At 34.9% G+C, this 12,511-nt stretch overlaps 1 protein-coding gene across 2 annotated transcripts in view; it reads left to right on the top strand.

The window, feature by feature from the left end:
• The window catches only part of Bco2 (beta-carotene oxygenase 2), a 29,242-nt gene that overhangs the window by 2,070 nt on the left and 14,661 nt on the right, over positions 1–12,511 (top strand). For both annotated transcript variants that reach the window (XM_047517011.1, XM_047517010.1), the window contains exons 2-5: positions 2,301–2,505; positions 8,161–8,372; positions 8,571–8,686; positions 9,557–9,659. In XM_047517011.1, coding sequence (XP_047372967.1) covers positions 2,315–2,505; positions 8,161–8,372; positions 8,571–8,686; positions 9,557–9,659 — 622 coding nt within the window. In that variant the 5' untranslated portion in view covers positions 2,301–2,314. The remainder of the gene's footprint in view (positions 1–2,300; positions 2,506–8,160; positions 8,373–8,570; positions 8,687–9,556; positions 9,660–12,511) is intronic.

A 12,511-nucleotide genomic window follows, 5' to 3' on the forward strand; every position in this document is an offset into this window, starting at 1 on the left:
TAGCAATGAAGCTGGCATAAAGCAGAGAGTTGTCAGAGAGGGAGCAGGAAAGTCAGAATAGTACAGTGTATCAGAAGCCAAGAATAGAAAGGGGTTTGAGGAGATGTTGACAACAATATCAAGTACTACAGAAAGTTTGAAGAGCATGTAGTAGATTGCCAACAACATGGAATATAGAACATATGGACATAAAAATACTTTCTAAAAGTGTAAAATGTTTCAAATGCATCTCTACTCTGATAAGCACCCAGTCAAGTTATTCAATTTAATTCTACTTTAAAAAGTGAGATGAGCAAAATACTTGACTTCAGGGAATTTATTTTAATTTAAAAGGTGAATAGGACAAATATGCATACTGTTAATACAAGTAGGATAAAATAAACACCTGAGGATTTCCTTCTCTCTTTCTTTAAAACAGCATCATAATATCTCTAATAATATGATTCCCAAATTTCAGTATGCAGGGGGCAGGGGTATGAAAAATGGTGGAATGAGACAGAAATTATTACCCTATGTACATATGTGATTACACAAATGGTATGAATCTACATTGTGCACAACCATAGGAACAAAAAGATGTACCCCATTTGTGTTCAGTGAATCAAAATGCAGTCTGTAGGGCTGGGGAGATAGCTCAGTTGGTAGAGTGCTTGCCTTGCAAACACAAAGCCCTGGGTTCAATCCCCAGCACCGCCAAAAAAAAAAAAAAATGCAGTCTGTAAAAATAATAAAAAAAAATTTCAGTATGCCTAAGAATACCTGATTGCTCTCTTCCAGAGATTCTGATTTATTATGTCCAGAGTTGTGTTCAGGAATTTGCAGTTTAGCAACAACATCAGGTACTATTTATATTGCAAATAGTCCTCAGAGCAGACTTGGAGAAACAATGCTTAAACAAAACACTTATCATCAATAATCTGTTTGTTTACTAATCAGTGAGTCAGCACTTTGTTAAATGAATAAAGAAAGAAGATATACAGTAAATCTTATTGGATTGTTCATTAAAAGCTATCAAAATGATAATAAATAACATTTTTGAGTATTTATTGTATTCTAACTCCTTTACTTATAGCTTTAGGTATGATAAGAATTATTATTTCCCCAACATAGAAAGGAGGAAATAATACAGAGAGGTTGAGAGTCTTATTTGGGAAGTGACCAAATATTAAATATTACACTTTGCTGCCTTTTAAAGGAGGTAACATTTGAGATAGAAATTGTGCAATAGATAGAATTTCCCTAAAGGAGAGGTTTTGGAAAGGGCATATAGAATGAAAGTAAATTTTATTTGGGAAATCAGGGAATAGCTGGGCTTTACTGAATTGTTACATGTAGGAAAGTAAAAGTTCTCATGTGCTCCAAACTGAACATTTGCCTAAATAATGCAAATCTCATTTAATCAGGGGAATAGTATCCATATGTGTTAGTTCATTTTTCTATTCTTGAGTTCTATATCCCCATTAAACTTTTATGAAATAAAAGGGATTATATTTTATAGTACTTGATTAACTATATATTTGCCCACCCTTCTGCATTGTGAACACTAAGTATGAAATATTAGGGATAATTTTCAGCTTCGGAATATATGAGTTTTACTTCTTGTGGCTTTTAGATTTCTGGTAATTTCATAATGAGTATCCCTGCATAAATTAATTTATGATACCACTTTCATAGAAAATGTCATGTCCTTTCATGGATATGCTATTAAAATGGAAGAAGTTAGGGGCTGGTGCTGTAGCCCAGTGGTAGAGTGCTTGCCTAGCACATGTGAGGCACTGGGTTTGATCCTCAGAACCATATAAAAATAAAGTTATTGTGTCCATCTACAACTAAAAGAAATGTTTTAAAATGGAAGAAACTAAATTTAACATATCAAATTCACAGAAATCACTATGAAATCTTTGGGATCACATTCTAGTGTATCTAAAATACTGGGGTCAAGGTAATTATGATACTATTGAACGGTGGTCATTTTAAATTTTAACAGTGAAGTTGTTATAGCACATCTAGAGTTAGCATGTAGAGTTATTCTTGTAAAAAGACTAGCAAGTCTTGAGTTAATTCTTAGGCAGATTAGTACCATAAGAAACACAAGAAAGATTGTTGTGGCTCAAAAGTGGAGAACCAAAGTGTTGGTAATCCGAGAATGAGGAAGCAGAGGGAAGGATTTGGAGACCATTTAATGTTAGGCTCACATTTCCCTTAAGTTGTCAGTGTATAGATTATTGCTTATGGGGAAATAGGCATGTTTATAGAAAATCTGGTAAATTTTTCTTATGCTTTTGGCTTCCTCTTCACAGTTTTGAAGAAGTCCATGGAAAATACTTATCAGAAAAAAGCCATCTTGGGGCAGCGGCAGAGTCTGCCATGTATTGCTCCACTGCTGACCACGGTGGAGGAGACTGCACAGATCATCTCTGCTCAAGTCCGGGGACACATTCCTGAGTGGCTTAATGGCTACCTACTTCGAATTGGACCTGGAAAATTTGAGTTTGGGAAGGATAAGTAAGCCTACATTTTGGAGAACAATATAGATTTCTTGGCACGGGCTGATTCTGTGGAACAGGAATTAATATCTTTTTCTCTGAGGCAAACATTATCATTCAATTCCTGTGATTACAGCTACGGAAACTATAGCCTAGTGGAGGAAAAAAAAAAGAGGTTTCATTATTTTTTTAAAGTCTTTCTTTTCCTGCTCTGCAGAATATTGTAAATTTGAAGCCCTCAGTTTATGCCAAAAGAGAAGTGACAGGACTGTGTGACTACTGAACTGTTGCGTCACAAGTTCCTGAAGGAGACCAGTGTCTTTACCTCCGACCATTCTTGCTTGCACCCCATACTCCCCAGACACCATGCCCTCTTTCAGTTCCTCATACTGGCCACATCTATTTTTGCTCAGTATCTTGGCATTAACTCTCTTACCTATCTTCTGCAATCTCCCAGGTTTCATTCTTATCATTCACGTGCACACTCAGATCTCATATCCTTTGAGTCTTTCCCTGTCTCCCAATCTAAAAACACTGGGAAATTGTTCTATTACCACTTTAATTCTCTATACAGCACTGTCATTGTCTGTGGTTTCGTTTGTTGATTTGTGTGTTATCTGTGTTGTCCCATTAGAATATAAGTTTCATGAAAGCAGGGTTTTTTTAATTCACTTGATGTCTCCAGTGTCCAGAACAGTGGACTACATCTAGATAGCACTCAAAAAATAGATGTAAACAGGTGAAGAACCAATAACTCTTTAGGATATCACTTCTGTGTGTCTAGTAGAAATGTGAAGCAAAATGCCTGTGGCCTGCTTTGGTTTTAACATTTTTAAGTATTGGAAAAAATGTATTCACTATAGAAATTTTTATTTATATACAGTATTTCAAATGTAGAGAAGAGGAAAAGCGTGTACCACTTGACACATCCCCTCTTAGCACTTGGGTGTATTTCTTACCAGTCCTATTCTTACCAGTCCTATTTCCATAGAATTGTTTTAAATAATTGAATTCATATATAGATTTGTTGTTGTTAAAAACAAATTGTTTTTAATTGTTGATTAAAAAAAACCAACTTTACAGTATCAGCAGGGCTGGTAGTGCAGGCCTGTAATCCCAGCAACTCTGGAGGCTGAGGCAGGAGGATACCAAATTCAAGGCCAGACTTTGTAGGTCTCTAAGCATATAAATTTCAAAACTTTGACAGAATGGATAATTTTCTAGGGAAAAACAGATTGCTAAAATTGGTAGAGATAGAAAGTTTAAGAAGACCAGTTTATGTAGAAGAAATAGAGAATGTCAATAAGTACATATTTGAAGAAGGAGGAGGAGAAGGGCACAAGGTTCAGATTATTTCATATAAGTCTATCAAACCTTCAGATATGAAGTAGTCCTAATGCTTTATAAAGTATTTCAGAGCATTAAAAATAAAGGGAAACTTCCCATTTTTTTATTATGTTGATATCTAAACAGGATAAAGATAGTGCAAAAAAGAAAACTGTAGACTAATTTTATTTATAAAAACCCATGAAAAAATACAAAATATATAATATTAACTTGGAACTAAAAATATTTATTAAAAGAAAAATCTAATATCACATTAAAATAAAAGTCACTATGATCATGTGGAAGTAATTCAAGAATGCAAGATAGATTCATTATATACATATATTATCATATAACCATATTAATAGGTCTCTGGAAAAATAAGCATAGAATTATCTCCATGTAGGTTGAAAAATACTTGTCAAAATTCAACATCCATTGCTCAAAAACCTGCTCAAGAAAAAAGGACTTAATGAATAGTTTATTTTTTTGAGGGGGTGTGGGTAATCAGGGATTAAACTTAGGGGCACTTGATCACTGAGTCACATCTCCAGCCATATTTTGTATTTTATTTAGAGACAGGGTCTCACTGAGTTGCTTAGTGCCTCACTTTTGCTGAGACTGGCTTTGAACTCTTGATCCTCCTGCCTTAGCCTCTTGAGCCACTGGGATTATAGACATGCCACTGTGCCTGGCAGTTTCTTACCATAATTATATATACATATATGTTTAGTATATATCATATTTATCATATCATATGTATCTATCTCTATGGCTCTATCTCTGTCTCAATATTTTTGTGCTAAAACCAGTAATACTAAGTTGGGAATTACTACAAGCATTTTCTCTAAGTCTAAGAACAAGGAGAGGTTGTCAGTGTCTCTACTGCTGTTCAACATTGTAGCACTTATAAGCAATGAAGTTAGACCAATGACATTAAGGGCAGAAGACTTAGTAAAGAAAAACTATTTTTTGCAGATGATATAGTAGCAAACTTGCAAAACTGTAGAGAATCAATAATAAAACTCAATCTTAATAAACATAAGGTAAACAGGTATAAAATCAACATAGACACAAACAGTAATTAGAGAACATAATGATAGGAAAATCTTCATTTTCAATTGTAACAAAGATTAAATACTTTGAAATGAACTTAACAAGGAGTGTGCAAACTTTAAACCTCTTGAAAGATGCACTTTATGGGAAGCCATTCCCTGTTCTTGAGTAGAATGATTCAACACTGTAAAGATTTCATTTCTACCAGTTAATTTGTAAATCTAATTCAAAATCTTAATAAAAACTCCAGCAAGCTGTTTAAAGAAGTTAGACAAATTGATAGTAAAGTTCATAAGGAGAAATAAATATTCAAGAATAGTCAAGGAAATATTGAAAATGAAAAAATTTTCAGGGGTAGTGACCAGACATCAAAATATACCATAAATTCTCTACAATTAAAACATTGTGATGCTGGTTCATGGATAGGTAAATAGATGAATGATATGAATAAAAAGCCCAGGAATAGACCCAAGAACTTACTAAAGTTATTGTATAATAAAGGTGCAATCTGAAATGATTGATTTAAGTGACTGTGGAAAGTGGTATGGTGATTCCTTAGAAAACTTGGACTGGAACCAATGTTTGACCCATGTATCCCACTTTTGGGTTTATACCCAAAGGACTTAAAATCAGCATATTACAGTGATGTGGCCACATCAATGTTTATAGCAGCTCAATTCATAATAGCTGAACTATGGAACCAACCTAGGTGCCCTTCAACAGATGAATGGATAAAAAAATGTGATATATATATGTATATATAATATATATGATATATTTATGATATATATATATATATGATAGAATATTACTCAGCCTTAAAGAAGAATGAAATCATGGCATTTGCTTGTAAATGGATGGAGCTGGAGAATATCATGCTAAGTGAAATAAGCCAATCCCAAAAAACCAAAAGCTGAATGTTTTCTCTGATGTATGGATGCTAATTCACAATGGGTTGGGGCTAGGTTAGAGTTACTTTAGATTAGGTATAGGGTATGGGGGTAGGAAGAATAGTAGAATGAATCAGACATTATTACCCTATGCACATATATAACTATACAACCAGTGGGATTCTATGTCATGTATAGCCAGAAGAATGAGAAATAATACTACATTATCCATGATGTATCAAAGGGCATTCTACATGTATAACTAATTAAAACAAGTAAAAAATTAAAAAAGAGAAAAAACCCCCTGTGGTAAGATACATATAAGATTTCCCAATTGTGATTATGATACACCTTAATCCTTTAATGTGTGCAGTTCAATAGTGTTAAGTACATTTGCATTGTTGTGAAAAAGACTTTCAGAATGTTCTCATCTTGCAAGACTGACAGTCTATACAGTCACTCACTAATTGTTCTTCCCCACCAGCCCAATATACAGCATTCTTCTTCCTGTTGCTATGAATTTTACTACTTTAAATACCTCATCTGGGGGCTGTGGTTGTAGCTCAGTGGTAGAGCACTTGCCTAGCATGTGTGAATCACTGGGTTCAACACTCAGCACCATATAAAAATAAATAAAATAAAGGTATTGTGTCCATCTACAACTAAAAAAATTAAAATAAGAAAACAACACAAACCACTTATGCTGGGAGGTTGTGCAGGCCTATAATCCCAGCAACTGAGGAGACTGAGAGGCAGGAGGATCACAAGTTTGTGGCCAGCCTGGACAACTTAACACTGTCTCAAAATAAAAAATAAAAGGGCTGGGGAGTAGGTAAGGTGCCCCCTGGTTCAATTCCCAGTATAGCAAAAAACTAACAAACAAAAACAACACCAAAAACAAACCATAAAACAAACCTCATATAAGTGGAATCATACAGTGTTTGTCTTTTAACAACTGGCTCCCTTAGCATAATGTCCTCAAGTTTCATCTATGCTGTAAACAATAGGATTTCCTTTCTTTTTGAGACTGAATAAATATTACAGTATATGTTGTAGGGGAAGCAAAATTTCTCCTCTGTCTCTTGGAATAAGAATTAAACTGGACCCAAGAATTAAACTGATATAGGGAAGATTAATAGAAAAAAAGCAAGAAAAATGATGACCTAAAGAATCAGGGCTGAAGGCTTATGTGCTAGATTGGATGAAAAGTGGGAAATTGTAGAAATATGACAAGACAAGGGTTTAGTCTAGAGCAGTTAACTGTGGGGAAGTGACTATGAGGACAAGTTTGCCAAGGTTGGTTTGTACAGATTTCTCTTGGCCTCCACGTCGCATCTCCAGCAATTGAAATGTCTTCCTCCCTTCTGGCACATAGAGGGCACCTTTCACATGGGAGTTTTATTTTCTGCTTCCAGAAAGAAAAAGAAAGGTCAGAGTGTTCTTTTTGCAGCTGTTGTTTTTCAGGTGCTTTTAACTCAAAATAATCAGTATGTCAAAGTGACAGATTTTAGGGTGGCATGCTTGAACCCTCACAATATAAATATTTTGTTTATCCATTCAAACATCAGTAGACACTTAAGTTGCTTCCACCTTTTGGCTGTTATGAGTAATGTTGCTGTGAACATAGGAGAATAAATACCTTTTCCAATCTCTGCTTTCAGGAACCACTGCCTTTTGAGATAATGATGTTACCTTCGTTTACCTATTGTTAAGCATTCCCAATGTCAAGCTTTTGATATGACCATATGATAAACATGTTTCAAAGCAAGAACACATTTTTTTCTTTTCTTACAGTGAAAAATAAAAGGGCTGGGGGTGTAGGTAAGGTGCCCCCTGGTTCAATTCCCAGTATAGCATTCTTTTCAATGTTCTATCATTTAAGGAGAGCATGTCTAGTATAAGGATAAAAATGATTATTCAGGAAGGACAGTCATCTTGTTTATTTTACTTTATATAATTGTGACAAATTTGAAAAAATGCAAAGTAATGGAAAATTTAGTAGCTATGAAGGTAAGTATTTCTAAAAACTTAGGAATTTGTGCTAATTTGGAAGGTGCCAAATTTTCTATAATGTCTTAAGTTATTCTGTTGGCTGTAGGGTAAATTTCAGAATTATCTTAAGATTCACACTTTAGGGTTTTTCTTTAGCTTTATGGAATGTGAGTTTTTTGACAGGGGTAAGGTTTAGGAGAACATAAGTTGATTTTTCCTGTTGAACCCCAGGATATTCAAAATGCTGTCTTTCCTGAATTTCAAACTTTCTGAATAATCCATGGTGCTGGGAGTCTATGGAATCTTCTTATCTCTGTATTTGAAAGGTGGATGTGTTACTCTACCTTTCATTTTGACTGCATGCTTTTCTTACTGATATATGTTTTTCTGTTCTTTTCTCCCGTTTGCAGGTACAGTCACTGGTTTGATGGAATGTCTTTGCTTCATCAGTTCAGGATGGAGAAAGGCACAGTGACATACAGGAGCAAGTTTCTACAGAGTGATACATATAAGACCAACAGTGCTGGAAATCGAATTGTGATCTCAGAATTTGGCACACTGGCTTTTCCTGATCCATGCAAAAATATTTTTGAACGTTTCATGTCAAAGTTTGAACAGCCAGGTAAGCAGCTCAGAATTTTGTAGGTGATAGTGACCTTTATTTAAAATTATTATATCACAATCTATGCAAATATAAATTTTGAAAAACATGTTTTGTTTTGTGTGAAAGGATGTTGAAACTCTTTTCTCCCTGTGAATATATACTTAGGGTCTGCTTCAGTAAATTCTTATGCTAAAATAATTCTGATTTTGGTTTCAGCCATGACTGACAACACCAATGTCAACTATGTGCAGTACAAGGGTGATTTCTACGTAAGCACTGAGACCAATTTTATGAATAAACTGGACATTGAAACTCTGGAAAAAATAGAAAAGGTAATGTATAGGTTAAAAAAATGAATAAAATAGATCATAATGTTTCCATTCAAAATACTTTCTAGAATAGTAGATATCTGATGAAGAAAATTGGAGGCTTAATCACATAAAACAAAGTTATCCATTGATTCAGGACATATTCATCCTCTGTCCTGATTAGAATGAACTGTGGGGTTAGTATCACTTAAAGGTAGAAAACTTAATCCTAATATCTGAAGGCTAGGGTAGAGAAGAAATAGAATAATATTGATCTACTTTGGTAGGCTTATGTTCTTTTTTGGGGAGTACTGGGGATTGAACTCAGGGGCACTCATTCACTGAGCCACATCCCCAGCCCTCCTTTGTCTTTTATTTAGAGACAGGGTCTCACTGAGTTGCTTAGTGCCTCACTTTTGCTGAGGCTGGTTTTGAACTCACTATCCTCCTGCCTCAGCCTCCAGAGCCACTGGGATTACAGGTGTGCACCACCAGGCCCGGTGGCTTGTGTTCTTTCTAGCAAAACAGTTAGTATTGAACTAGAGAGTGTCTAGATCCATATTGTTTTAACATATTAATTAAAATAAAATTTCAGACTAAAATGTTAATTTTAATTCTTTTGCTTCTTTTGAACTTTCCTTTGATCTTGGATAAATCTATTTAGGTGGTTGTTGTTGTTGGTGGTGGGTGGTGGTGGATTTTGGCCTTTAGATTCAATTTCTTTTTCTTTAGTGGGAAAACTAATTTTGATTTCTCAGAGGTAAGAAATTAGGGCTTAGCCTGTAGTTTTCATATATTATTTAAAAAATATTCTACATGTCCCTACTACTTACGCATGTCAGTAGAGATTTGTGCATGTAACATTTAAAAATCTCTAATGATTTTAAATTGCAGGTGGATTGGAGCAAATTTATTGCTGTAAATGGAGCAACTGCACATCCTCATTATGATCCAGATGGAACAGCATACAATATGGGGAACTCCTATGGACCACAAGGTAAAGTTGGGATGGAGGTATTTTTAGAAATAATTGGGAGTTAACTGTCTTCTTCTTCCATTGTTCCATTATGGTTATTAAGATGTAAACACATGAAACTTCACTTGAAAGATTCAGAAGGAAATTTCCAAAGTGACATTACTGAGCTTAAATATGATTAAGTATCTGACATTACTGAGCTTAAGTATATGATTAAGTATCTGTTCTGTGGTCCTTTTGCACCTTTGCTTAGTAGCTGATTTTCCATTTGTCCTTTTCAGCACAATTTACATTTTTATGTTTCATTATGACTTTGTCTTACAAGTGTTGCAGGGATTTTCAGTAAATATATCTCGAACTTTAATTTTTAAGAAGTACCATACTGGGCTGGGGATATAGCTCAGTTGGTAGAGTGCTTACCTCGCAAGCACAAGGCCCTGGGTTCAAATCCCCAGCACTGCAAAAAAAAAAAAAAAAAAAAAGAAGCACCATACTGTAAGTATAAGAAGTTTAGAATGCTGCAGCAAAGAGATAAAGAGATATAGGGAAAGTACATTGACTATTACATAGGTAGAATTTATTTTTGTCAGGGGAATAATATATTACAGAGGAAGTTAAAATCATAGTGGAGTTGCATTCACAACTATTTATACCACATCTCTTTACTGATCATCCACATGCTTTCACTACTGCCTACCAATCTGCTCCAGAAATTTCTAATAGCTAATGATGATCATTAACATATGTCAGGTAACTGCTATGTATCAGGGTTAAGCATTCTCCTCTGTATTTTCTCATTTAACCCTTATAATGACTTTCTGAGGAAGTGTTATCATTTTATCCATTTTATCAATGAGGCAGTGAACTGTGAAGAAATTTAAGTCACTTGCTTAGGTAAGCTTCCATGTCTCTGAGACCAGACCTGATTCCAAGCCTGACTCACACCTGAAGGTTTGCTATTAGACCATCTCATGAGTAATCTGTCACTGAGTACAGAAGATGGCATGTTTTTTTTTTAATACCCAGTCTCTACCTAGTCACTATTTCTTCCTTTGCTTAAAAGCCTTTTCACCTATTTACCCATTCTCTTGGAAGATGCAAACTCATGTTTCTATACCTGAGTACGTATGTCTCTGTTTGAAAAGGAGTGTGTTAGTATAAGTACTAGATATTTCTGATTATCTTTCTATTGTCGGTATCAGTTAACCTACCATACACAACCTATAAAACCTTTGTTAAAGGTATATTTTTGATGAGTAATTGGCTTTGTGGGTTGCTCCTTTGTATTTCTCCATATGTAATCTGAATGTATATGAAGATGAATACTGCAGTTTTGTTTTTTATTGGCTCAAGTATAGGTAGGATGCCCTGGACACCCCAGCATCCAGCTTCCTTTCCTCTTCTTTAATCCCAGGTAGAGATGAATTCTTCAGAACTGTTATAGGAACAGCAAACATCCTTCTAGATAAAATATTTCAGCGAATGGATATACTGATTCAGTGGTTATTTTGTCTACCCATCTTTTTTGATCATTAAAAGGTATACTTCTTAATTAGCTCTGTTAATCAAGTAAATCCCTTTGTAACTCATTCATAATATGAGAAATACTGTTGAGCCATTCAGGATTACTTATGCTGAAATAAATAGTCATCAGATCTGTGATCCTTAGCCATCAATTCATCTAAGAATCATCTGGAATGCTTGCCAGCAATGTAGATCCCTGGGTTTCATTTATCTTCAAGGGTTCTGGTTCAGTAGAACTGAAAGGGGGCCTAAAATCTGCGTTTTAAATATGATCCTTGGGTGATCTTGGTGTTCCTGGAGCTCACTGAGAAATCCAACCAATCACAAGGGGCTGTGCCTTGTGATTATTTTGCTTTAAGTTGCTATTTATACAAACTGGAGGGCCTGCCAGATAGACTCACAGTACTGGGGCAGGTCATATCTTCTTGGGCATTTCCTCTGCTGGGTGTTTGCCTTACCTAATGCCTTCAAAACTTGGGGTTACCATAGTTCATTGACTAATGTGTTTAAATTCAGTGAGTTGAGTAATTGTTACTTAATCCAATTATAGAGATAAGAAAATGTTTCCTTTGTCTTCTAATCCCAACTAACCCTGAACCTGTTTCTTTTTTCTTACTTGATTATTTGGTTTAATGAGAAGTTTTTGAACTGAAACTCAATGTACATGTAGCTCCAGGGAGCTCAACTACCTAGGTGACATTTGGGGGAAATTTAGTGTTTCTCATGGTAATAAAGTAAAGTGTTTGTCATTAATTTCCATCTTTAGGAAACAGAAAACTCAATTGTGTTAGCTTTTCCTGATATTTTAAAAGCATTTTAAAATTAACAAAATCCTTTAATCCTTATTTAAAATATGTCTTTCATACTAATCTGTTAGAGCTGGTGCTCTTGGAACCATAGAGTTTGTCTGTCATTTCTCTAATCACTGGGCAAAGCATGGTGTTTTATAAATGTGTAATAGGGTCTTAAACATGTCCATATCTCCAACTGGGCTTCCCCAGTTATTTATGTCTAGTTGCTCAGTGATTTTTTTTTTAACCAGGATGTCTAATAGGCATTGCAAAATTAACTTGTTCAAAACCAAACTCCTGATCTTTTCCCATGAATCTTTTCTTCTTAAAATGAGTCTTCCTCATTTCAGTTTATGGTAACTCCATTTTTATAGTTGCTCATGACAATAACGTAGGAATCATCCTTCACATGTCTCTCTCACATCCACATTTAATTGATTAAAAAGTAATTACAGCAGTGCCTTCAATATATTTCCAAAATTTAACCATCTCATGCCACTCCATGGCTGCCAGTCTACTTCTAGTTATCATCCTCTCTAATTTAAAATGATCGCAGGA

This window comes from Sciurus carolinensis, chromosome 11 (assembly GCF_902686445.1).
Source record: "Sciurus carolinensis chromosome 11, mSciCar1.2, whole genome shotgun sequence".
NCBI classification, from domain to species: domain Eukaryota; kingdom Metazoa; phylum Chordata; class Mammalia; order Rodentia; family Sciuridae; genus Sciurus; species Sciurus carolinensis.